General features: G+C 45.5%; 1 protein-coding gene across 2 annotated transcripts in view; it reads right to left on the reverse strand.

The window, feature by feature from the left end:
• The window catches only part of LOC111866683 (DE-cadherin), a 349973-nt gene extending 324634 nt beyond the window's left edge, over positions 1 to 25339 (reverse strand). For both annotated transcript variants that reach the window (XM_023855868.2, XM_023855867.2), the window contains exon 1: positions 24844 to 25339. In XM_023855868.2, coding sequence (XP_023711636.1) covers positions 24844 to 24955 — 112 coding nt within the window. In that variant the 5' untranslated portion in view covers positions 24956 to 25339. The remainder of the gene's footprint in view (positions 1 to 24843) is intronic.
• Positions 25340 to 27773: the final 2434 nt, after the last annotated feature.

Genomic DNA, 27773 nt, shown 5'->3' on the forward strand with positions numbered 1-27773 from the left:
CACTAGCTGGAGGTGAGTGGTCAGCTTCACGACCCTGCTGCTTTTCCCCCGGTACCCATTCGATAGGAGGCTAGGTGGGCCAGAGCCGATCTGGACGCTGCGGAGAAAATTCTTGACCCTACCGGGACTCGAACTCCGACCCCTTGGCCGTCCAGCTCGTAGCCAGCCGTTATACCAACTAAGCTGATATTTTTGTTTTCTTAAGCTTAATGTAGACGTTATATTGTGACTTAAGATATTTCATGATGGTGTGGAGATTCCTTATAATAATTCGCGTGGAAAACAAACGTACCTTGTTGTTTAGGGGGCATGCGGTAGCGTAGGTGGTTGAGGCACTAATGCTACAAGCTGGAAGGTCGCGGTTATTGGATTTTTTTAATGTACCTAATCCTTCCAGCCTCACTATGGCCCTGGGGTCGACTTAGCCTCTAAAAGAAATGAGTAACAGGAATATTCTTGGAATATTCTTTGGGAGTAAAGGGCGGCCGGCGCGTTGGGCTGACAACCTTGACGCCATCTATGAGCAGATTGTCTAGATAATGTGGGACCCTCAACGTCTCACAACCCTATGGGCCTCCACGGCCTGTTACAGGGATAGCTTTACTTTTTTACTTTACCTTGTTCTTATACAGTCTATTTGTTGTGAATACGTGACAATTATGATCAGTATACAATTTCAGGTTACTAGAAGCAACGAACTGTAGTGTGTTAACATCACTGCATGAAGGTTGGTTACGTAGTATGTCACGAACCACAGAGCAGCCACATTTCAGTGTATCGTGTCTATTCTTTGATTACTGACAATATGTCGATGTGGACATGTGAAGTGTAACATGCTACATCAGTGTGACTGTCTGTGTGTGTTATTTGTAGGTGACGGCGTTATACGTCGGTCACGACGTCTAATTCCATAACATGTAAGACTGTAATGGAATACGAGAGAAAATAGTGAATGTTACAAACGCTGAATTAACGATTAACGAGAATTTCTGTTGGATTGGCAAGGGTGTTACACTAGTATATATTAAAATGTAACATTCTGTTTCTCACCGCGGACCTAACAGACAACAATCAATACAGGGCAGCCAGAACATTGACAATAATTTTTCTCTTTTATACAGGGCTAAGACCGCCCGCTACACCCCACCCCCAAATTGTTATCAGAAACTACCAAATGAGACAAATACAGGTTCATATAAGCCACTATCTGTTGGTGGTCTTTAATACAAACCAAAATAAAAATGAAGATTAGTCTTCTAGAATGTGATATAGCGCAGTATTTTAATGGGTACCAATGTTTCGCGCGGGCACGCGGTAGCGTAGTTGGCTGAGGCACTACCCTATAAGGTGAAAGGCCGCTGGTTCGATTCCCGATGAGTTCACTGGATTTTTCAGTTGAATTAATCCTTCCAGCCGCACTATGGCCATGAAGTCGACTCAGCCTCTAACAGAAATGAGTACCAGGAATCTTCCTGGTAGTAAAGGGCGGCCGGTGCGTGACAAACTTACGGCCATCTGTGAGCCGATTTTCTAGAAAATGTGGGAGCCTCGACGTCTCAAAACCTTATGGGCCTCCACGGCCTGTTACAGGGATAGCTTTATTTTTTTACCAATATTTCACAAGAATCTGCTAACTACATCTTCAGGGTAGAGGATTAAGACATGTAAGAAACAACTTTAAGCCTATTTCTGCTGGTCTCTTGCTTGGCTTGCTCTTCGGCCCTCAACACGTTCCACCGAAACGTCGGCACGTCTCCTAACTATACAGCGTTACAATTCAGACGAAGGACTTACTCTTCAAGAACTATTTAATGACGAAACAATTACATACGTCGCTATCTGATGCAGACACACCTTACTCAACTTCGTGTTTTGCAATTTCTTGAAACTCCTCTAAAAGTTAAGCAAGGATGGAGTAGCGCACAGAGATTGGTTGACATGAGCCTTACACGTAAGGCTTCGTGTCTTACGCGAACTCGTGTGGAAGGCCTGAGAAATGGGCTCGTAGCGCAACGTTATGAGTCCTCCGAATGCGTGTCTAAAACAATGTGTCTCGCTTCTGCATAACTCGAAGGGGGCCGAATGCAATACGATACACGCGTATGCGAAGCAGTGAAACCTGCTGTAGTAGTCACAGGGGCAAACATGTAAGTCTTCCAACTTTATAGCAGCCAGAAAATAATTACGTCGTCCCCACCACCGGCCGATTCACCCCCCGTGGGACAAAATATTGACTGCCAGAGCTATTTCCCCTTTCTCTACAGCTTCCAAATGGAAAATCTTACAAAGTTTGTGTAAGATTTCCATGGGAAAAATTTTCTCTCCGGGGACAATACTACTGCATAAAACTTCCGGGAATAAGGCTTCATGCAAGCGTTGATACACTACAGGACGCATAAATATCTAGTACACAAACGCGCCTCCAGCAATATTAGAATACAGTTCAGAGCAGCATACAAGCATAGTGAGGATAATATTAAAATTGGAATTACTGGGTTTTTGGACTTGTCCATTGTCCGGTATCCTAAAGGCTAGAAAATACAACGTTTCGGAAACTGGATCTCTTTCCGTCCTCATGTGAGGACACCTACTCACTTGGGTCCGCTGCAACAGAGCGACCCTCAACCACTGTCTAATCGTGTCAGCATAGCTACAGCTGTTAAATACCAGAGACCGGGCTTTCCCTAAGAGAGATAACAGGTAAGGTGAAGCTGTCCCTGTGCTTAAACACTACGCCATTAAGGTGCATGGTGGAGTGAACGTATGGATCCATATGTTCTAGACCTCGGCACTAGGTGGGATGTGAGTGGTCAGCTTCACGCCACGGCCGCTGTACCCCGGTACCCATTTGATAGGAGATAACAGGAAAATATGCAATAAAAATTGTAACAATACATGAAATAGACCAAGACCGCTTCCTTCAACATCTTTCCATTATATTGCACGCTTATATACGATACACAGCGATTCCTTGTTCATGTTGATTATACTCTAGCGCTTTTCCACTATATGGATATTGGAAGCGTTATCGCTATTTCGGAGATACATTCTGCCTCCATCTTCAGGGTAGAAGTATGGTTTATATATACTCTGTATATCATGAGAATGGTTAAATTTTAAGAACAGTTTTTTTTCTCTTACGAACTTGTTGAGAATAAATATTGTGATAAAATCTGTCTTGGTATTCGAACTACAGACTTCTTAGATGCAAGAATTTCGTGAGTCTTTCCACGCAAATTGATACACATAACAATTCTTCCGTAACAAATCAAACACGAACAGGCTGGGCAAACGCTCGCCACATTCAGAATGCATGCATTGTTATTTCAAAGGTCAGCAGGCCAGGGTTCGCACTGCAAGGTCAGGCCTTTCTTCCCAGCTGTCTGCTACGTCACTGCGACGAATTTGTCAGCACGAACCTCAATGCCCCCAAGCCTCCAAACATCGTAAAGGTAAACTTGTCCTCGTGCTTAACTAATGAAGCACTGCGTCATGAGGGCGTATGAGGGGGTGGATGTATAGATCCACATATTCTTGACCTTGGCACCAGCTGCCATGTGAGTGATCAGTTTCACGTCCCGGTCGCTCTACCCCCGGTACCCACTGGATACGAGGCTGGGTGGACCCCAGAGCCGGTCTGGACGACGTGGAGAAGAGAAAATTCTTGACCCTACCAGGACCCGTCCAGCCCGTAGCTAGTTGCTATACCGACTGAGCTATCGCGGCTCCTCTCCAAAGAACGTACAGGCCGAAATTTCGGACCTGGTCTCTGGATTGCGGGTGAGAACTGTTGAATTTGCGGGGGTAGTGATCGTAGCTCCAATGTGGGCTGAAGGAAAGGTGACGCGCTGTAACTAGGAACCTGTTTGAATCCATACACACCATATAGAATCCTTACCCTCAGTGGACAAGACGTTACGCTAATCTTTATATCCGACGACGCGCAAGTATTCCATCTTGCGAACACATGGCAAACCCGTTCACAGCCAAGTGAGCGACGTAAGCTACCGTGTCACGTGTCCACGCACTTCTTCCTATTTTCATTCTTAGCAGCACCGTTTCCGTGTGCGCGAAAAGCATCGTCCACCCTGAAGGATTCTATGACCTGGAGTGTGACGCTGCGTATTCAGTACAAGTCTACGCAATGCCTCCATCCTCAGGACAGTAGATGGAAGATGAGGGCAGGGCAGGCTGGCCCCTCCGTACCGATGAAAACAATTTGACTACACAGCGTCACATCCTCGACTACAGCATTCGTTTAGTGGGGGGTGGAGTCCAACTGGGTCCAATCCGCACGGCGGCCACTGATTGGCCTACTATAGCCTGCCCCGGGTGATTATGATGGAGAATTTGGTGGAATGAAGACTGGCAGGGGAAACCGAAGTACTCAAAAAAAAAAAACCCGCCCCAGCGCCACAAATCTCACTTGACCAGACCCGACATCGAACCCGGGCCGCCGGGGTGGGAAGCCAGCGACTAACCGCTTGAGTTAGGCGCGGCCTTTCGACTACAGTAAATCCCAAAACATTTTAAATGCTGAAACAGCTAGTAAGTGACTACAGTTTAAATATAAACTCTCCTTGTGCTTAATTGTGTACCGTGTCAGGAAGATGTATGTGGGAGAAGAGGTACAGCTTCACGCATTCCTAACCTTCGCACCTGGTGAGTTGTCGGCTTCACGCCCCGGCCCCTTTACCCGCTGGGGAAAGAGCCCAGTGCTCGCTCACTGGATGTGATGTGCGAAAACCACAGGCAGTATGAACGCTGTTGATAATATTGTCTCTGTAGGGAATCGAACCCAAAATACGCGGTCGTCCGGTCTCCAGTCCAGCTAACTACACTAAGATGCAGGTTAATTTATCCGCAGAACATCCCAAATTATTCGATTTATCGATAAAAAGTAAATAGTTAGTATACCGTGTAACACTGACCCTGTGGCTGTCTGGTTCGCGCCATTTCCTTCAGTCTGTGATCCCCCCCGTCATGCTGGCTGCAGCATTCTCGAACATGGAGCGTAGTGTGAAGCCGCATCTCCAGGCGGACAGAATCTAATTTCAACATCCTATGTAACCCATTTATCTGCACATCAACCGGCGTACGTACTCACCAAGTTTAGTTTCCATCGGTACATTACTGCAGATTTATAATTATTACAGGGCCTCCTCCGTATGAATCATCCTGTATGAGTCTAGAAAGTTATAACAAATGGAAATACGGATTGTTTCCGGGTATCCGGAGTGACGTCATCAGCCAGTTAATACCACAGATGATGAAAGCGTGTGCATTGTCCCGATTAGGTGTGGAGTCAGGGCCGGATATGTGATTTCAAACTCTCGGAACCGTGATCTGCTGCTGTCTTAACATCAGCAACCTAACCTAGTCAGAACACATCCTTCTCCTCTGGCACTCCCAAGACTGTGTTCCCGGAACCGAGGTCTCAACATGAAGCCGAATCTTTAAGAGCGAAGATCCCTAAAAAGGTAATAAATACCCGCTTAGTAATCTTGGAACAAAATTCTACACTGAAGACGGAAGCATAAGTTTCCTCCGAAATGTTACTAAAAATATACCAAATTACACAGTGTCACACCTCAGAGGACCGCTCTGAGAATCTCTGAGTCAGGAAGGATGACGTATGAATATGAAAAAGCAGATCTGAGGTGACAGCGGTGGCTCCGAAGAGTTGTTTTCTACGGTGTGACGCCGTGCAGTCCTGTAGAAGTCAGCCGGCGTTCTGAAGATACATACCACTTGTCTTCAGAGTAAAAGAGTACGTCGAACAAGAAACCAGCATGAATCAGGCAATAAGTTTCCTTCATGGTCTTCCCTCCGAATCGTCGGTAGATTTTCACCCGATTATTCCTGAGCAGAACCCTTATAAAAAATATGGCAGTTCAAGGAAATCTGAACCAGCGGGTTGGTGTAGTAGTAAATATCTGGGCTTATACCGGGAGGTGCTCCCTTCGAATTTCAGCCGGGTCACACGCTATCATGACTTAGGTTTTTTCGTAGTTCTCCTCAGTCCCTACAGACAAAATTCTGGGATATTAGCCTGATTAAGCCACGACTGCTTTCTTCCAGATTCTTAAAAAATGATCATCCATCCTTCAATAATCCCAACAGCCGCCGCTATACAGCCTCAATTCTGGCAGCGTCCGAACTGAAAATGACAGTAACGTCTCCACCAGAGGGGGCACAGAACTGCCCTCCCCCTTAACCCCGAAAAAAGGGTTTTGAGAATCTTTGGGCTAGAGCGACCGCAGACACGACAATGTGCCACTGCAAAACCTTCAGTTCGTGCTTGCAACAAACCAGGTACGTTCCAGTAATTACTGCTTCTGAAACTAGCAACCAGAAGGACTCTGTACCTGCTAAGGATAGGTACATAAGATAACACTTGAAACCATGGATTAGAGCAGGGGTGGTCAAGAACCGGTCAGAAGGCCAGCAATACTGTCATACTCCTTCACGGCACATACCCTAACAGTCGTAACGGGGCACGCGGTAGCGCATTGTATGAGGCACTATGATACAAGCCGGAAGGTCCGGCGTTCGATTCCTGATGAGGCCACTGGATTTTTCAACTTGCCTAAACTTTCCAGCCGCACTATGGCCCTGGGGTCGACTCAACATCTTAACAGAAACGAGTACCAGGAATCTTCCTGCGGGTAAAGGGCTGGCGGGGCGTAATGCTGACAGCCTCACCGCCATCTGTGAGCCGATTGTCTAAAGAAATGTGTGAGCCTCGACGTCTCACAACCCTATGGGAAGCTGACAGTCTCTCAGCTACTCAAGAATTCCCCAACATTTTGCGGAACCAGAAGTTCATTACCGTGTTCACAAGAGCCCTCCACTGGTCCGTATCCTGGGCCTATGTCTACGTCTAGCTAGTGGTCTTTTTCTTCTCGCGTACCCACCGAATCCCCATATGCATTCTTCTTCTCCCCATGCGTGCTACAAGCCCTGTCCATTTCATCTTGACTTCGCCACTGTAGTAAGTCCTACAGTCAGTGAAATGAATGCTTTTGAGCTATACGTGTAATCCGGTATAAGGACGTTTCGAAGGAACGTGATGCCTTTATTTTCAAAGTCGAAGACTCCCCCGCTTCTTAGTGGTTGATACTTTGCGTTACTCGTCACCCTGAAGATGGAGGCGGCCAAGTGTCTTCGAAACACCGTTGAACTAATGGACTACAGGGAAGGGAGGGGTTATGTAACATGTCAGCAATATGATTCGAAGCGTCTTTTACGTCCGTGTTTCAGCAATCACTTGCAACACACAGCTGAGTCAGTGTCTGGAGTTGTGCTTCACAACGGCGCCAACAGCAGTTCAATACGATAACACGGCTACTGCCGATACAGGAATGTCTCATTATTCACACACTTTTCCTTACGGGCGGGCTCCAATGAACGTCCTTGCTCGTACATTCCAGAGAACGGAACACCACGACGGAAAGTACAGCGTTACTGCAACAAATCACTACACGCAGCAACACAGCCTTTTGCTTGTTTATTCAATGAAGCCCTCAGTAATCAGACGACGTAACGTCTACGACAGGATGGCTGGAAAAATTATTAAATGCAAGGAAGCGGTCGTGGCCTACTCGAGGTACTGTTCTCACATTTGCCATGAAACGGCTCCGTCATGACAGCATGTGTTCCGGCAGACATCTGAACCCAGCCCGTCTCGAATTCGTGCCTCGAGCGTTACTTGTAGACTGACCTGTTCGTCTGCCCCTTTCGTGAAACTGATAGTCTCGCAGCTCGTAAAGGAATTACATATGTTTTATGGCATTTTGCGGTTCGCTTAACGATGTTGCCCGTAGTTCATACGAGGAAGAGTTTGCAGGTCACAGATGAAAGTAAAACAGCTGTAATGGACGTAACAGGTTTTCTATATGTTTCACTAGGTAGCAGCACAGTCCAGTTTCATGACTGTCTAGGTAGCAGACGAGCACGTGTATGTTCAAAGAATGGTTTCAGTAGTCAAAATGGCGACCGTGCTTGAGAAGTGTATTATCGAAGAGCAGCGTTCTGTTCTGCGTTTCTTTCTGTGGGCAAAAGGAATCGATGCAAAGGATATGCATAAAGAAATGTTCATTTTAACACTGTCCAACCATCTATGTCTTGGTCTTCCTAGTCCGTTTCCTTATAGCTTTCCCATTATCCTATTTGCATTCCTCTTCTCCCCATCCGTTCTACATGCCCTGCCCATCTCATCCTCCTTGACATTATCATTCTAATCACACTTTTCGAAAAGTACAAGTTATGAAGCTCCTCGTCTAGTCAACCTTACGGACGAAAAATCCTGTTTAACTATACCAGCTGGCATGGCGATTCTGGCCCCTACTGCCATGTTGAAAATGTAATCCAGCATCATTACAATGTGGACGTAACTATTCATGTCAATATCTGACTATGACATAACCTCAAAGATGTTTAGGCACAGTTTACGAGTGGTGCACTGCAGCTCATCTCTCTGGAACTGCCCTGTGACAAATACAGAATGATGCGGGCACATTCTACTTGGACTTGCACAACAAAGCAACATGCATCTTCCCACTGCAGTACAGGAATAAAGTGAAGTTAGCTACTCAGTTTGAAAGCCAAGTTTCAGAAAGCAATGTATGTTAAAGTGTCACTAACTTCAAGGCAATGGACACTGGCTATTGCATTAGGAAGGACCTCGTGTATTTTACAGCCCTCCTATAGTAAAACTTGGGGCGTAAAATAAAAATACAACCAATTCCAAGGAGCAGGGAAACTAACAGTGGCTCAGCAACTCAAGATATTCCCAACACCTTTTGGAACTCGAAAGTCCACTGCCGGGCTCACAAGATCCGCTACTAGTCCCTAACTTCGGGCAAATGAATCCCTGCCCTACTCATTGGCCCGATTGTCAAATCAAGGAGGGTGGGATAAGTGAGGCATGTAGCACGTAAAAAAGTAAAGTTGTCCCTGTGCTTAACTAATTAAGCACTACGCCATGAAGGCGTACTGGGATGTATAGATCCACATTTTCTTGACCTCGGCACTAGTTGGGAGGTGAGTGATCAGCTTCACGCCCCTTCCGCTTTACCCCTGGCAGCCATTGTAGGAGGGTAGGTAGGCCCCAGAACCGGTCTGGACGACGCGGAGAAAATTCTTGACCATGCCGGGACTCCAACTCCGAACCCCTCATTCGTCCAGCCCGTAGCAAATCGCTACACCGACTGCGTTACCCCTGATATAGCATGTATAATACAGAAATGTATGCGAAGTTCTGGTAGGAATTTATAAGGGAAATACGCCACCTGGAACGCCTAAGGGTAGATGGGAGCATAATATTAAAATGAATCTTCGAGAAATAGGATGAAAGGGGATGGAATGGGTTCCTGTAGGACTGAGTATGGTGATGAATCCAATAAATTCTGCAACTTTCATGAGTAACCAAGCAACTATCGGCTTATCAAAGGCAGTGTGTTTGTGATGTGTTTAATCTACGTAGTCTGTTCACACACTAAGGGGGTCAATATCTGTGTTGACTTAAGCGCTTGGCCGTTTGGGTCAACATGTGAAGCAGTAGTACAGACAAGTGACCTTAACATGACCCTGACACTGACAGACAATTAGGCTCCCTGGGAGCAGAGGGTCATCAAATCTCAGGCGGCAGGTCATCACAACTAAAATGTTCGTTGTGGGGTACTGACGCTTGTAAGAAACATGTTCTAAATGCTTTATTCAATTGGAGCGGTTTAAACGACACCGAAATAAACGACACATCGGTCATTGCTATGCAACAGCTTCATAGATACGCAATAGTACTGGAGCCTTTGCTAGGCAGCGGCCCGTGAGCAACGACGAAAGTGCTGTTGGAAGCGATGTTTCCTATGCGGTCCGCTACAAGACTATATCACTCGACAGACCATGCGGTCCCTTGCTGTCAAAATTACCAAAATTATACACGTAAACTCTAATTTTTGAAATTAAAAGCTCCGCGGCCCCTCTCTCTCAACTCTCTCAAGTCGTTGCTTCTAATCATCTTAACGCCTACACTTTCACTTTACTCTTACCAGAAGAACGAGCGGGCAAAGCCTGGCAACCTTCTTATAATCGATGCTCTTTATTTCTTTCTTTCTTTCTTTCTTCCTTCCTTGCTCTTTTTTTCTTTCTTCTTTCTCTCTCTCTCTAATATTCTTGACCTGACAGGAGTACCTGAAATATGAGTTAGTGCAGTGGAATGGAGCGAGTTGGTAGGTAATATGAGGACCGTTTCGGTTCAGTCCTTGTGAGTCGTTGCTTTTAGAAGCCGGTAGCTGAGGCACGGGGATAGTTCGGGAACCCAAGTAAGGAGAACGTCAGCCGTTAGAAGCCATTACCAGGCAACGACTCATGACACAAAAAACTGAGGCGACTTAGTACATGCTGTAGTGAACTGCTGAGGGTGTGACTTAGCGATAGCGCTACAACAATGATCTGCAAGTGTTCAATAATCCAACTGCGAATCCAAACCCCGTCTATAATCACAGTCTAACAACTTGAATAGAGGTAAAAATAGTAGCCACATACCGAGTAAGATGGATCGGAGGATAACACATGCGTTCTTTATTCTGGAGGGTCTAGGCACGAATCTCGGCTGGGGCACAGATTTTCCTGAAGAAACGGCAGCTCCCTTCAACACTCCTTCCAATCGTGGGTTCGAATCCCATTCAGGGCATGGCTGTTTAGTTTGTCTGTGCGTTTTTCTGTGTTTGTGCACAGGTATAGGCATTGCGACGAGCTGATCACCCGCCCAAGGAGTCCTACCGAATGTCTAAGATCTAGAAAAACCGAAGTGAACGGAGAAGTTCATGGAGGTAGGCCTAGGCCCACTGGGGCTGTAGTGCCAAGAAAAAAAAACTATAAATAAATGAATGCAAGATAACTACAACTGTGATCAGCGTAAACACATTAATGGGTAGCTAAGCGCGGAGCATTTGAACGTCACGGCGGTCAGAACGCGTTTAGGAGGCTGTGCACTGCGATACGGCGTGCTTGGAGCTTGTTACAAGCAAAGTAGGAAGGAGCAAGAAGGTATGTAATGCGGCANGGCACCTTGTCAAGTGGCTCTAGAGATTAATAAGGACAGTTGGTACCAACGGCAAGCCATCTGGCCAATTCTGCACCAGCTGTTACTCATAAAGCAAGTGAAGTGAATTACTGTTTGCAGGCGTAATATCAAATCAGTTCGGAGGCAGGGCGGTTGTTGAGAACATCCGTTATCAAGGCTCTCACATGGTCATTTGAACGTCCCTACGTGATCACATCCTGTTTTCCTGGAACCGCTGGCAGGTGTTCGCCTCGACCGACCAGCAGCAAGCGGCATTTCAAAATACCAGGGCTCACTGCAGGAACTGGACAGGTAACTCCACGCAACACAGTTCTTCCCATATGCTAATAGATGCTCGACTTCCCAATAACTTCCCCGCATTTTATAATACTCAAAAAGGTTCATTTCAATGTTCATAACAGCCCACCAATGGTCCCTAACATGAACCACGAAAACCTCAGTCCACATCTTTGTATTTTACTTCCTAAACATCAGTTTTAATATTATCCTCCCATCGACACAGTTTCCTCTCCCATGCGTGCTACAAGACCAGTCAAATGCCAATGCGAAATAAAACCTATGAAACAATCTTGTCACTGCACCGAAATAAGTACCACAAGAATATGTACGGGAGGAAGGAAGGCATCGTTCCACGTATTCTTGAACTCTGTAGAAGATGAAATTGGTCACGTTCACGCTCCCGCCGTTTTAGCCCAAAAGAGAGAGACCCCGGTACTCACAGGACGGGCCCCGGATATGGTCTGTCCACTGTGGAAAAGAGAAAAGAACCTGTGCCCTCATCTGGAATTTCGGCTGTCCAATTAAGCAATGCAGTGTCCCCAAGTAATTACTCTTTGTCCTACGTGTAGTTCTGAGGACGCAGACGTTAACGGATGTGATTCACTGCTGTGACATGCAGGCCGTAACGAGTCCTCTCCTTACAGCCTGTGCGCGCCTACCTTCACAAATAAATTCGAAACGTAATTCAAGATGAATTTATTACCCCAAGGCTTCCAGAACACTGCCCCTGCATTCCGAGGGAAAGTCCTAGTACACAGTACAGGGGTCCGCCTAGTCTTGCGACAAACATTTAAATAATTCCTATGACTGTAAATTGGCGAGCCGGGATGGCGCAGTCAGTATAGCGGCTGACTACGGACTGGACGACCGCGGGGTCGGAGTTCGAGTCCCGCAGAGTCTTGTCTTCTCCAGGTCGTCCAGACCGGCTCTGGGGTTCATCCAACCTCCTATCCAATGGGCAACGGGGGCTCTTTCCCCGGGGATAATGCGACAGTGGCGTGAAGCTGACCACTCACCTCCAACTACTGTCGAGATCTAAATAATAAAGAAGAATCCAGTTCGTACCTCACAAGGAACACATTACATCTCCGTTACAAAACCCAACCGGTTAATGTTGTTTAGGGAAATAATCGCTGTTTATTGTGAGAACCATACGGAACACAAACAGAATGTGTGGGCAGAATGCAGTATATATAAATTCAGTCCGTACCTCACAGGAAACACATTACATCTCCGCTACAAAGCCCAACCGGTTAATGTTGTTTAGGGAAATAATCGCTGTTTATTGTGAGAACCATACGGAACACACAAATACACTGTGTGGGCAGAATGCAGTATACATAAATTCAGTTCGTGCCACACAGGAAACACATTACGTCTCCGCTACAAAGCCCAATCGGTTAATGCTGTTTAGGGAAATAATCGCTATTTATTGTGAGAACCATACGGAACACACAAACACAGTGTGGACAGAATACAGTATATATAAATTCAGTTCGTGCCACACAGGAAACACATTATGTCTCCGCTACAAAGCCCAACCGGTTAATGCTGTTTAGGTAAACAATCGCTGTTTATTGTGAGAACAATACGGAACAAATAAACACACTGTGTGAGCAGAATGTAAAGTTTTAGTACGTTAAAGCAGGTGGTACATATGGTAACCAGTGAGCGTTGAAGTGTTCATACAAGAGGGTGCCAAGGGCAGGGAGAACATGCAGCGAAGTACGGAAGTCGTAATGTTGGACTGTGAATCATGTCATATTTCTTGAATAAACAGCTTCATATCTAATCAGACATTAACCTCAAACGTGTACAGCTGAATAAAGTTCGAATATAACTGGAGCCCATAAAGAAATAAATGGGTCAGTGACAGGAAAGGAAACGATAAAAATATGTTAGTCGAGTTCCAGAAAATGTAACGGCATCCTTACAGCAAGAAACGGATGACACGTAACTGGATGAAATAACGAATTAAAATAAACAAATTAAAAGGACCTCATTATGAAATTCTCATGTCTTATGGGTTATATCACGCGGTTGTCAGCAGCTGGACAATATGATGTCGAATGCGTAATCTAACCGAGACACTATCCTGGCATCCGCCTAGAGGGACTGAGGAAGACCACGAAAAGTCTGTGTCTTGGCAGATATCTGAACTCGTCGCCTCCCGCACACAGGTTAGTGGTAACGTCGGCGGAACTATTAAGAGCAGTAGCACCAGTAGCAGATTCAGAAGCGCTTCAACAACACAGATTACATGTAAATAGCTAGTCTTACGGCTACAGAAGCTGGCTCTGCCGGAGTAACCTGCTGACTCCATTTTCTACCCTGAAGATGTAAACAGCGAGAGCGGGGATAGCGCAGTCGGTATAGCGGCTGGCTACGGACTGGAGTGCCAAGGGGTCGGAGTTCGAGTCCCGGTATGGTCAAGAATTTTCTCTTCTTCGAAGCGTCTAGACCGGCTCTGGTGCCCACCCAGCCTCCTATCCAATGGATACCGGGGCCCGTTCCCCGGGGGTAAAGCTGCAGAGGCGTGAAGCTGACAACTCACCTCAACTAGTGCCGAGGTCACGAAAATATGGATCTTATACATCCATTCCCCCATACGTCTTCGTGGCGTAGTGCTTAATTAGTTCGCTAGAGATGGAAACAGCAGGTGCCTTCGACAATTTCGTATCTACCTACAAAACAATACGGTGTCACGTCTCGGAAGAATGTGATCTTATAATTCCAGATACAAGTCCCTAGTAAAGATCCTGAAAACACTACGCGTCTATGTACAGAAAAGAGGAGTGCAGCGTCTGTTTTCTTTGTTCTCTACGTATTTCCAGACCGTTGCATCCATTTCGAACCAAATTTGGCATGTTCGTAAGAGTACCTCCTTGGAGAGGCGCTACTAAGAAACAAATTCTTACTGAAAGCACCCCCCACCACAAAAAAATCTTTCAAACCCTTCCACCTTTCTAGGATTTGAGGTTCTCACACCGGTGGTCATGAAGTCCTTCATTCCCACGGACGTTACGCGTCGTTTCCCGTCCGGAAACCGTCTGCATTAAATTCCATATAAACCGGAAGGCCGTGGTTCTGGAGCGGTTTCAGCCAACCACCTGCCATCTTACCTGCGGCTGCAACATCCGCTCGCCAACCGATAAAGACAGTTCTGCTGCATTCTAAATGAACGCCCACCTAACAGAGGCATCTTTTCGGCTCATCAATACGATTTTCGCTGGACACGTTGCTACCCCACTCGCTAGCTTACACATCACAATCGAAACAGACAGCCCGAACTTCCACTTGCACCCTGAAGATTTGGGCAAGCCGTGATAGCTCAGTCGGTACAGTGACAGGATATGGGGTAGATGGTCGCCGGGATCGATTCCCGGCATGTGCAATAATTTTTATCTTCTCCACAGCGTCCAGACAGGGTCTGGGGCCCACCTACGCTCCTATTAAATGGGTACCGGGGACATTTCCCTGGGGGTAAAGCGGTCGAATAAGCCGAGCAAAACACCAGCGTCAAAGCAGGCTTATTCTTTCACTCTACAAATGGAAGCGGTATGTTCTTCCGAAACACTGGTTGACTTTCGAGGGACTACACGGCGTTAGGTCTCAGAGGATGACACTCTTCATAATGATCGCTGTGAGAACGTCAAACTTGTACATAATGGAGGGCGTTCTAATGCTAAAACAGGCTGTATACACAGTGCTCATATTTTAAACGGTTAACATTTCAGGCCTGAACGAAAAATTGTGATCAGGAATTGAAGACGGACATCGTGATAATGTGGAAAGGAGGGGAAGACGACGAAGGAAGAAAAAGGAAGCTGGTGGAAAACGAGAATAAACACAAGTGAAGAAGCTAGTCAAAGATGGGTGAAAGTTAAGGAAATCTGAAAATGATAAAAGGGAGAAGCAGTAACAGAAAGAGAAGAAAATTCAGAAGCGGAAACAAAAGAAAGAGGAGGCAGAAAGATGTCACAGATGATGGTAAAGAAAGAGGCAACAAAACGAAGACGTTCGTCTGTGTCGCCTGTACGTGCTGGCTTTGAGCGCGTTACGGTTCATGTGTGTGAGATGGTGGAACCGGCTCAAGACTATGTTTAATGACGGACTATGGTATTAAGTGGCGTAATCTTTTGAAGAGTCTATCTACTACGTAACAGCTGGCTAGCCAGTTATAAGCTTTGTTCAAGCTTCGGCAAATCTCCGATATGCTCAAAAGTAGAAATACAGGGTGATTCACTAGGAGGAGACGCCGCCGTATTACCGTTATAATTAAAAATAACGCAATCATTTACGAATGAAAATTAAACTTCCTAACACTGACCCTGTGCGTGCCTGCCTAGTTCGTGCCATTTCCGTCAGTCTGTGATTCCCCCCCCCCCCCCCATCGCCCGGCGATAGAGCGTAGAGTGAAGCCGCATCTCCAGGCGGACAGAAACCAACTTCAACATTTTCTTTCACCTAATTATCTCCACATCTTCCGAAGTATGTGCTCGATCTGTGGCCGTGTCCGAGTGAATCACCCTGTAGAATTTGGTTAAACACGACTCAATTACAGAAAAAAATAGGTCAAGTAACTCATTAACTTACTGTCTACTTTATCATTCAAGACTAGAAGGTAAACTTATCTCTGTGCTCAATCATTAAGCACCATGGCATGAAGACGTTTGGGGAAATGGAGATATAGCTCCATGAATTTTTAACGTCGGCAATGGATGCGCATGGTCAGCTTCACGTCCCAGCCGCTCTTATTCCCGTTGAAATTACCCCTGATACTGAATGGGAACGAGACTGGGTGGGTTATAAAGCTAGTGTGGACGCTGTGAGGAAGGGGACAAGCTCCTACCCGTGCCGGGAATCGAACTCGCATGCCTAGACCGCCCAGCCAGTAGCCTAGTCGTTATACAGACTGGATCACGAATGTTTCCAAATTTACAAACTAAAATTAGCCCCGCAACGAGTTTGAAGTTTTATATTATTTTGTTACAAAGTAAATACATCGCTGATGGAAACATTTTGAATAAAACATATCACTGACAAAAACCACAAAACATTCAATTTTCATAATTAATTCGCTAAATAAATAAAAGCTAAAATACACACAGAACTCCAATGATAAATTAACAATAAATAATATACAAACGAACTCTTTAAAATATGAAACGCCAAAATAATGTGCAACTGGGTCTGAAAAGCCCACAATACGTTCAATTCACATGAGGGCCACTTCCTACCGCGATACCTGTTACTGGCAAATTTCGTACGGGCGACAAAACGATCCGCGTCGCCCTGTTACCCCCACACAGTACGACTAAGCTAACTGAACCAGATAAGCTGCTTCCTCTGGGATACGATTTGTATAAGAAGTCAAGATTTGTGATTTATTTAACAGCGCTGTGAGTAACTTAAAAACTGAGGTCCCGCCATAGCTCAAGCGGTTAGTCGTTGGCTTCCCACCGCGGTTCGATCCCGGGTCTGGTCAAGTGGGATTTGTGGTGGACAAAGTGGCGCTGGGGCGGGTTTTCTCCGAGTACTTCGGTTTCCCCTGAAAATCTTCAATCCACCAACTGCTCCAGAATCACCCTCACCTATCATCTGGGCCTGGTACAATAAGCCAGAAGTGGCCGCAGTACAAGGGACTCAGTCCCACCCAACTAGCAATAAAAAAACTTAAAAACTGGAACCTGTTGCATTTGTAACTGTCGTTATATAGCCTCCGCACCGACCACGCAGAAAACATAGTTTCTACTGCTGTAGACGCGTGTTTATCTCGTCGATGCATAGCAACGGTCGCGGCACAGACACCATAGAAAGCCAGTCATGTGAAAGCTACTCGCCAGCCCACTGGCGCGCTGACTGTTGCCTAACAACGAGCTATGAACATTCGTCCTATTGTTGACTGCGCTTACGCGAGATGTTTATCCCGCCGTTGCCTAGCTATTCACGTTACAATATCAAAGTGAATCTTAGATAGGGTAGGGTGGTATAGATTGGAGTGATCTGGCTCAGGATAGGGGCCAGTGGAGGGCTCTTGTGAGCATGGTAATGAACCTTCGGGTTCCGAAAAATGTTGGAAGGTTCTTGAATAGCTGCACAACTGGCGGCTTCTCGAGAAGGCTGCTGATGGCGGCGGTGATACCCTTACCATTACAATTACATCGTGACCGCTACAGAATTCTACTTTCTACTGCGAAGTGGAAAGGAAAAAACTGTTTCAAACTGCTGCATACGTCATGTAAAATAATAAAAAGAACCCCGAGGGGATGATGTTCTGTTTCATAGAAAGTGCATCAAACTGAAGTTTGTTATTTGCAGTCTGCTTTGTTTCCTTTTGCTTTGCTCGTGTCTGTACTCGACTTGCAGAGAACGCTAAGCGCTAAGCTATCGCGTTCCTGTCGATTCTTCAACGGCAGAACAGTACCTGTTCAGAGACGTGACACCATGTAGACTGGTAGAATTTTATTCACACTCAGAAGTAAAATACTGCCTCCATCTTCAGTGTCGACATGTAAAAGCAACCAAGAATAAAGCAGCAGCTAGTTGTAAGATTTGAGGCTTTCACGGCGGTGACTATGAAGAAAGCAGTCTTCTGGGATTTGGCACCGTGTATATGTGGTGTTAACCGACGTTTCGGAGGAACGTATCGCCCCCATCTTCAGGGTTGAAGAAGTATAAGTAAATCTGCAAGCGACAACACCGTGAGACACGGTCAAGCAGATTTGACGGTGCCAAATCCCAGAAGACTGCTTTCTTCAGCAGCTAGTTGCTTGTTTTACTATTCGGTCATGAAGATGGAAGCTCTACGTTCCCCCGAAACATCCTTAAACTTCTATCAGAATACACAGAGTGACGGAGGCGTCATCGAAGACCGTAAATCTTGACATTCTGTCCATCTGTGTCATCCATCAACGTACAAGTTTCGGTTACAAACTTTCAAAACAGAGTCACGCAGCAATACGAGTATTTAATGAGCAAATATTTCGTGCTCTGTATATTCTAAGGGCAATTTTCAACTGTTCACTGTTCGACAGTGTTTTTAGTTTACTACACGCCAATTCGGCGTGCGCCTCAAGCATATACCCACGGGTTGCGTTGTAACATGAAATGGTGTTTTGCTAATACGGCATTACTGATCTGTCCCGCTATGAACACACAAATATGAAATGGATCCCACCAAGTTCAAAAACACATATTTACGTACGACTCCAATAAATTTTAACTTTACTGCCATGAGTACTGTGTTCCGGGCTGTAACGCTGTGTAGTTCCAAGAAATCCCGACGTTTCGGAGGAACATATCGTATCCATATTAGAGGTCTCGAAGAACACGGCAGGCAATAAACCAGTAGCAGGCAGTAGCAAAACTGAAGGTCGAAGCAGTGGAACTAATTTCAGAGAGCTGGGTCCTTCTTGTGAAGCCGCCAGTAGCTCAAAAATTCGAATTGTACGGGGAGGATTTTTTACTTTGTTGACCGGGTCCACGGCTCTGCGCTTCACGGCGACCGGTGCACCGCCGGCTGCTAGGCGCATAAGAATTTTGCCGATGAATCGGCATGCATGACGGCCGATAACGTACTTGGGGAAGGGTACACAGTCAATGAAGCTGTTCACCGGAGCACTGAAAACACCGAATAAATCTGACCGAACCTACAAAAATACAAACCGAGTGACAATGGAGGCCAAATATCAGTCGCCACGGAGTCACGAGACTTACATTAATATCGCATACGATCAGATTCGTTGTAGTTCCATACTTTCCGAAGTTACTACAAACAAAAAACAAATTCGGTAGCCAGTAGTCCGCAAGTGAACTATACCGACCGAGCTACCGCCGCTTGTCGACGAAGTTAGTGCCAACTTTGGCGCATAGATGGTGTCGCGTGGTCAGCGCAACGAATCCCCACGGCCGTTTACCTCGGTTTTCTAAGCCGGAGCCGCTATTTCCTTGACACAGCTCAATTATCCTCACGAGGCTGAGAGGACACCGTTCCAGACCCACTACTTCTCAGAAAATCTGGCAGCGCCGGGGAATCGAACCCGGGACCTCAGTATTTGTACTCAGGAGATCTGACCAGTAGACCACAGAGCCGGTTAGTTTCTTAATAAGCGTCGGATAAAACAGGTCGAAAAATTGTACGCAATAGTCAGTAAACACCTTTCGTACAGACTACGGGCCTTCCGGACTGCAACGCCGTGTAGTTCGGAGATAATCCGACGTTTCGGAACACATCACCTAGATCGTTAGGTGTTAAAAGAGTAACTCGAGCAAGAAATCTGATACCACCGTGAGCACTTCCTATCCAACTGTTCGTAAAGATTTCTTTCTTCGACAATTTCACGTACCGTATTTTCTATGGATGAGATGATATGAAGAAACACATTTTGTGGGCTCGACGAATGTTCTCTCGGACCCCATTTGACCCACATACCGCGAGTTGGGCATCCCTGGTTTAATACATTGCCTCTCTCACATTCTGTGTTATCCTTTAATCCATCTGTACTGTGCTATGTATGCAGCATACATAACGTAATGTATCCATTATATACTCTCTCGCTGGTATAATTTCTATTACAATATATGCCTTTCATTAAGTTAACTTATCTAACTTTCTAACACAATATTATCAACATGAATACCCGGGGACCTGTATTTATTCCGTAGTTTACGAGTATTTTACAACCCTGTCAGTACGCGGACTATACAGCGTCGGAAGATAGGATTAAATAGAGAAATGGATGGAATTTGGCAGGAAGCGGTCATGGCCCGAAAAACTGGGGATTACCACGAAAAAAAAATCTCATGACAGCCGATGTACCAAACAGGAATCGAGCTCAATACATCCCAAATACAAATGTAATTAATTTTTACCTCTACACGAACCTGTTCGATTGGATACGAAGTCTGGTTCCTATTTACAGACGTTTCGGATGAACCTGCAGCTATCAACTTCGGGGGTGGACGGGCAAACGGTTTCTTAGATCCAAAGATACAACTACAGCGAAAGGAACCACGGAAGGCCACTGGCAGGCGGTGGGCCCCTAATACCCGTAGAATAGGGGCCAAATACTTGCGAAGAACAGATAGGTGAGAATTTCTGAGGCACAGAATGGTGTGGTCTGTACGCCATCCCCATAAAGTGACAGGGGATGAATTCTGTGTCTATCCTCCCCCACAGGGGCTTGTTATTATCGGCCATTTTTTACCTGGCCGTAATCTGGCGTGGAATCCACTAAGTGAGGTGAGGATTCAGGGGGGATGCATGGGTTACAAAGAGGGCACGCGGTAGCGTAGTTGGTTGAGGTCGCGGGTTCGATTCCAGGTGATTTTCAACTGCCCTACACCTTCCAGCCGCACTATGGCCCTGGGTTCGACTTAGCCTCTAACAGAAATGAGTACCAGGAATCTTCCCGGGGGTAAAGTGCGGCCAGGGCGTTAGGGCTGACAGCCTTACCCCCATCTGTGACCCGAACGTCTACAAGATGTGGGAGCTTCGACATCTCATACCCGTTACGGGGATAGCCTTACCTTTTTATGGGTTAAAAGACGCCTTAGTGGGCCATCTTCCCTCTTTTCCACAATGTATACGCAACCACTACCTAGCTATTTCTTGCAGTATTATCCTCTTGCGCGACTCAGAAGCCAGGCCAAAAATACGGTCTGTATAGAGAAACGGCTGATTACAAAGTTATTTGACATTCAGCGTTGATAGGAAGCGCCTAGCTCGCTCGCATGATTGCTCGAAACTTCAGCGGCTTTCAGATACTGAAGCCACGCCCATCAATCAGAATGATTTGAAAACGCTGCCCGTCTCTCGGTATTAGCTCTATGCTGCAACGTATCGTCAATCACTTTAGCTTCTGCAGTGCTTAATTAAGCAAAAGCGTTCTTGGCAATTGTGCACGCTTCGCGGGTCTACTGCGCAGAGGTCTGTGTAGTGACTTGACTACTGGGTAAATGACCAAGGGATCTGGGATTGATTTTTGGAAGAGTGATAAGACTCTTCTCTCCATAGCGTACAGACTGTCTCTGAGGATTAACCCAACAGGTACTGGGTTCATTCCCCCGGGGGTAAACTGGCCGAGTCGTGAAGCTGACCACTCACCATCTACTACCGACGCTAACAACGGAGGAGCTATACTTCCACCGCCCCATACGTCTTCATGGCGTGTTGCTTAATTAATTAAAACCGCTGGGGTAACATTTTACCTTTACTTTCTACGTGAGACACTAAGTTTCACAATCTTACAATACGAATTGGGGCACGCGTAGTTGGTTGAGGCATTATGCTGCAAGTCGGAAGGTCGCAGGTCGATTCCCGATATAGTCAATGGATTTTTCAATTGACCTAATCCTTACAGCTGCACTATGGCCCTGGGGTCGGCTCATCCATTAACATAAATGAGTACCAGGAATCCTCCTGGAGTAAAGGGCGACCAGCGCGTTAAGACTGACCTCATCGCCATCTGTGAGCCGATTGTCTACAAAACTGTGGGAACCTCAACGTCTCACAACACAATGGGCCTCCAAGGCCTGTTACACGGATAGCAAATCAATAATAATGTATATTTTATTTATTTATTTAAACCACTTGATTACGGTTCATGCGAGCGAAACATGCACCGGTTGAATGATATATAAATCTGATTAGACCATCAATGTTTTATATCGATTTTAATCGATATTATTACAGTTTAATTGACGTCGTCGTTGTGCCCACAGCTCCAGTACCTCGAGTTATACAAAACAATGCGAAATTAAGAATATCAAATCGTCCGAGACACCATTAGTAACAAATAATTAGGCCGTGGAGGCACATAGGGTTGAGAGACGTTGACGCTCCCACATTTTCTAGACAATCAGCTCACAGATGGCGGTGAGGTTGTCAGCCTTACGCACCTGTTTCTGTTAGAGGCTGAGTCAACCCCACGGCCATAGTGCGGCTGGATGGATTAGGTCAATTGAAAAATCCAGTAAGCTCACCGGGAATCGAACCTGCGACCTTGTGGCATGCCTCAATCAACTACGCTACCGCGTGCCCCTCCAAACACCATTAGTAACAGACAATTAAAACATTCGTTCAAATAATTATACGCTGAAATTCTAAGGCAAATTACTATTTTCGAAACAAGTGTCGTGATCTGGGGGCAGTTCGTGACTTGAACCTCTACTGTTAAATTGGGCATCAATGTTCCGCGGTTTAATGCAGTATGAAAAGGTTTCGCTTGGGTGGACCGGCCGAACTTTCGTCAAACGCTCAGTCACGGATTCGAGGCAGAGTACAAAACCTGAACATCTGGGCGGCACGGCTCCGCCTGTATAAACAGATGAATGCTCTCACTGCCACTAACTGCAATGTTACACGTCTGCAACGCGGTATCAAAATTAGCTTCTGTATTTGATATAACCCACTTCCACCACTGGTCTTAAATTATCTGCCAGACTTACTTACTCACTCATGGAGCTGAACCCTTCTGGAGGAGCCGCCAATTCTGCAGCTACTCAAGAATTTCTCGGCATTTTATGGAACCCGAAGGTTCATTGCCGTGTTCACAAGAGCCCTCCGCTAGTCCCTATCCTCATATCAATCCAATCCATCCCATCCTATCTCTCTAAGATCCATGTTAATATTGTCCACCCACCTACGCCTTGGTCTTCCCAGTGGTCTCTTTCCTTCTGGTTTTCCCGCCAATATCCTATACGCATTCCTCGTCTCCCCCATTCGTGTTACAATCAGTTTTATCACATTTCTTGTGAACTGGTACAGTAATAGACTCCGTCCACTCATCAGGCAATTTTTTCTTATTCCAAATATAAGTAATTAGATTGTGGATCTTAGAACGTAATAATTCGCTTCCTGCTTGAATAAGTTCTGCCGGAATTTGATCACTACCTGGCGATTTATACCGTTTCAGTTTTGCAATAGCACTTTCAACCTCAAAGGGGCTACGATCAGGTACTAACGGCTCGGCTGTATGGATTTCTGCCTGCCTAATATCACTGACCCTATGTACATTCAATAACTGAGAGTAGTAGTTCCTCCACCTATTCAAAATGTTGTGGGAATCTGCAAACAGATCACCATTCTCATCCTTCACTAAGTTACTGCTAGGCTGGTAACACCTCTTAAAGTCGTTTATTCCTCTATACAGGTCTCTCTCTACTTGTTCTTACTGTTCATTGCAAGAATTACCTGCTAAATGCGTAGGAAAATCTTTATCTCCTCCTTTAAGCGAACTACCTTTCAAGACGTGATGCCGTGTTGCTCGGAAGAAGTTTACCATTTCGGAAGGCTGTACTGCCTCCATATTCATGGTCTATGACTTAGCCAAGTATGCAACTGGCAAACGTTTCGATGGAACCTATTCCAAAGAAGCATCCAGCAAGAATTTATGTAACCGGCGGTCAGTCTGGCAAGCTCACCGACGTTTCGGGCGAAAATACTGTCTCCATATAGTGGGCTGGTAAGTTATGAAAACAACCTAAATGAAATATGCCAAGCCCGGTATAGTTTGTTAGAATTTTACCGACATTTCGTTATGATCGCAGAGTATAAGTGCTTCGTGTTGGGTTGTTCGCTTGATTTTTCGAAGCTAGAGATAGAGACGTTCCTCTGAAACGTCGGTAAACTTGTATCAGATTACATGGCGGCACATGCGAGAACCTCAAACTGTCCCTTTTAGATTTACCGCAACTACTGTTGACCACGTTTTCTGTCGGTAAAAAATCTTTACGCGCATTCATTAGCAAATGCTTTTCTTGAAGAGAGACATTTCATGGAAAACTGCCTTTAAACTTTGTAACAGAACCAGTTCAGGCATAGCCGAGCACAGTGAGTAGACCAAAAGGCATGATTCGGTGTCCGAAAGGGGCTAGAAATCTTTCGCCACAGCAGCGTAACCAGTTCTGGAGGTCAGACAACCGCCTATCCGATGTCTAATGGGGTCTCTTTCGCCAGAAGCTGCCGATGCGTGCAAGTGTATAGTAACCATTAAGAATACGTGGAGCTACACCTTAAATAACCCACACATCTTTATGGCGTGGTCTTTCAATACGCACAGGGGAAACCGTACTTCATTTTTACTTTTCCAATTTATCAATCACCATTCGATGCTACATAATCTACAAACGGACGTCTTACATAACCCTTAAGAAAGTAACACGCTATTCTTGTCTACTACCCTGAAGATGGAGATAGCAATTACCTCCAAAACGTTTCGCAAGAACTTATAGCCTCCACCTTGTACCCTGAAGATGGAGACAGCAGGCTCCTCCGAAACGTCGGTATCAACAGAGTTAAGCGGTCTCATAAGACCGTGATCTCAACATTCACCGGCGTGGAGAACGTCAGCTCTTACCACGGAACAATTATCACCGAACGAACATGCCGCTAAAACGTAGTTTAAAGGGTCTTCGCTTAACATCAAATGGGGCAACAACTCGCAGAACAAATATTATTTTCAAGAGCATACCTTGCTGTAGAACGTCATCCGCCTTCGCCAGCAAAAACATGAAGAGTGCTGTTGTCCACAAAATATGTCTCCAAGTATGTCCACGACAGAAACCTTTCATAATAATCACCATTTTCTTACACACTGTTCACAAATTTTCTTACACAACACACACCACTACACATTCATAAAGAAAGCTGTTGTAAATAAGTTACTTCAGTACTTCACGTACGGTGTCTGTAATTATTTCATCGTTTAGGTAAAGTACTGGCAACCTGTATACAAGCAAACAATCTTGCCAAGGTTAAACTGGTAATCGCAAGGCGCGGTCGTGAAATAACCTACGTGTTTCTGTAGGCATGCTTCGGAAAGACGGTCTACTGATATATTAAATAAATTGGTTACTGCTCAAAGCACACGGTGTACTGGCTATTATACACTTCATAACTGCGCTCGAACGTAGCCAATGCCCGCCAACTAACTGCCACGTCTACTTAACAAACCTCCACCGGCCCGTACACCGTCTAACTGCGAGCGCCGAGACCGACGAGAAACAGAGTTGCTCTCTCGAAGTTCAAACTGGTGACGTCACATAACGTCACACCTTCCGAACCTCTTCGGGGAACTTCGGAAATGACGAATGCAGTTTGACAATAAGGATGAAAATCGTATGTAGCTACTAATGGTTCACAGAAACGATTACACTTATTCGACTAGAGCATTACACTTGCTCTGATAGTCCTTAAGAAGTTAAAGCGGTAACGTTTTATTTTGTTGTTTTATAAAAATGGTCATTCCCTTTTTTGACAAGCAGAACACCTTATGTCAAGCTTCAACCGAAGGTCATCTGCTACAAGATGTTTTCAATCTCTACGCGTTAAGTTGGATTACAGTGTTTTGTGTGCTAGCCTGAAAAGTCACTGAGCTCATAGTTCAAACTGCGAACTTCTGAGGGGGCACGCGATAGCGTAGTCGGTTGAGGCACTATGCTACAAGCCGGAAGGTCGCGGGATTAAGTCCCGATAAGGTTATTGGATTTTTTCAATTGACCTAATGCTTCCAGCCGCACTATGGCCCTGGGGTCGACTCAGCCTCTAACAGAAATGGGTACCAGGAAATATTCTTGGAATATTCTTGGGGGTAAAGGGCGGCCGGCGAGTAGGGCTGACAACCTTGCCGCCATCTATGAGCCGATTGTCTAGAAAATGTGGTAACCTCAACATCTCACAACCCTATGGGCCTCCACGGCCTGTTACAGGGATACCTTTAATTTACTTTTTTACTGTGAACTTCTGAATTATGACACCGTTCTCTCTTATATGCGGATGCAGACACATGCTGCTTCTGTCTTCAGGACTGAAGTGTGTCGGTCCAGAAATTATCTCGTATATGTAGGAAGGCTCGAGGACATGTGGTAACTTGGATCCAAGTGATGGGGAAAGGGCAGATCCAGACCAAAGGGATAACTGAGGTAGGAAAATTCCTGTTAAGAGCCACACAAAGTTTCTCGTCAAGGGTCTAAAATGGAACATTCAGAAAGGACGACCTTTCCCAGGGACACTATAATGGGTATTTATACATTAACTAGTGGCCCAAGTAAATTTAAAACTTTTCTGCCACACTTTTCAACACCTTAGCGCTGCTAACGGTAAAAGTTTATTCGTAAAAAAACACAAATACCAAACCTTAATATTTCTTTTTACGAACGAAATCCTGAACTTGTGCACTTAGTGGAGGCAAATTCTAAGACTAGGCTTTGGATCCTCTTTTTACCGATAAACTTCTAAGGTTTGCAGCACTAAAATGGCAGACAACATGGCGGTAATTTTTAAATATTCTTGGACCAGTCTTTAATACGAATGTGTCCAGTATTTTTTGCCATGAGTAAAACTGTAATTGTGAATAAAGTTTTGAGAGTCTTTTCCTCACAGGAGGGAAAATTATCCCGAGAATTGGCCTGCAAGACTGCCAATTAAACTAGCTAACTCCATGGAGCTGAGACCTTCATGAGAAGTCGCCAGTTGGGCAGCCACTCAAGAAGTTCTGTTGTACCCGAAGCTTGCTCACCGTGTTCCCAACAGCCCTCCACCGTTCCCTATTCTCAGCCAGATCATTCCAACCCATACCGCAGCATCATATCTGTCTAAGATCCATCTTAATATTGTCACGTGTAGAAGTGTGATTATAGACAGGGTTTGGATTGGTGAATGGATTTATTGACCACCTACAGGGCGTAACTACAAATAACTACAACACTGTCGCTTTTTCCACACTACAGTTCACTAGGGCAAAAAGTCTAGTGTTCTCAGTCTGTCACTAGGCGTTTCTTGGTAAAGGCTCCTTCCAACAATGGCTGTTCCTCTGCCTCCGGGCTCAAGTCCTCTCCTCACAGATTCCCGTACAGAACTGTATTGGTCGCCCCAATTGTCCTTATAACTTCTCGGCACGGACCACGCAGGAACATTCGTTTCCAACAGTACCTCCATTGTTGTGCCTCGATTCGTTGCTGCGGGAACGTGTTTACCGAGCCGTTGCCCAGGAACGGCCCTGATATATCCGCCCATCTCGCGGTCATTGCCTATCAATGGCTCTACACGCTACAATATTATCCTTCCACAGACGTCTAGCTCTTCCTAATGGTCTCTTTCCTTTTTCCTTTAAAACCAAAATCATATATGCATTATTCGTCTCCCTATGCATACTACCTGCTCTGCCCATCTCATCCTCCTTGACTTAATCATTCTAATCATACGTGGCGAAGAGTACAAGTTATGAAGCAGTTTTCCCTAGCCTGTTACTTCGTCCCTCTTCCCTACAAGACTACACGGAATCAAATCCTAAAAACCCACAAGCTGAACAATACGTACCGTTGATAATTTCACATCTACCTATTTTTAATTTGGCGCGTAGTGTCGTATTGTAAGTTGTGACTAAGCTGTGATCCAATCATA

This window comes from Cryptotermes secundus, unplaced genomic scaffold, assembly GCF_002891405.2.
Source record: "Cryptotermes secundus unplaced genomic scaffold, Csec_1.0 scaffold66, whole genome shotgun sequence".
NCBI classification, from domain to species: Eukaryota; Metazoa; Arthropoda; class Insecta; order Blattodea; family Kalotermitidae; genus Cryptotermes; species Cryptotermes secundus.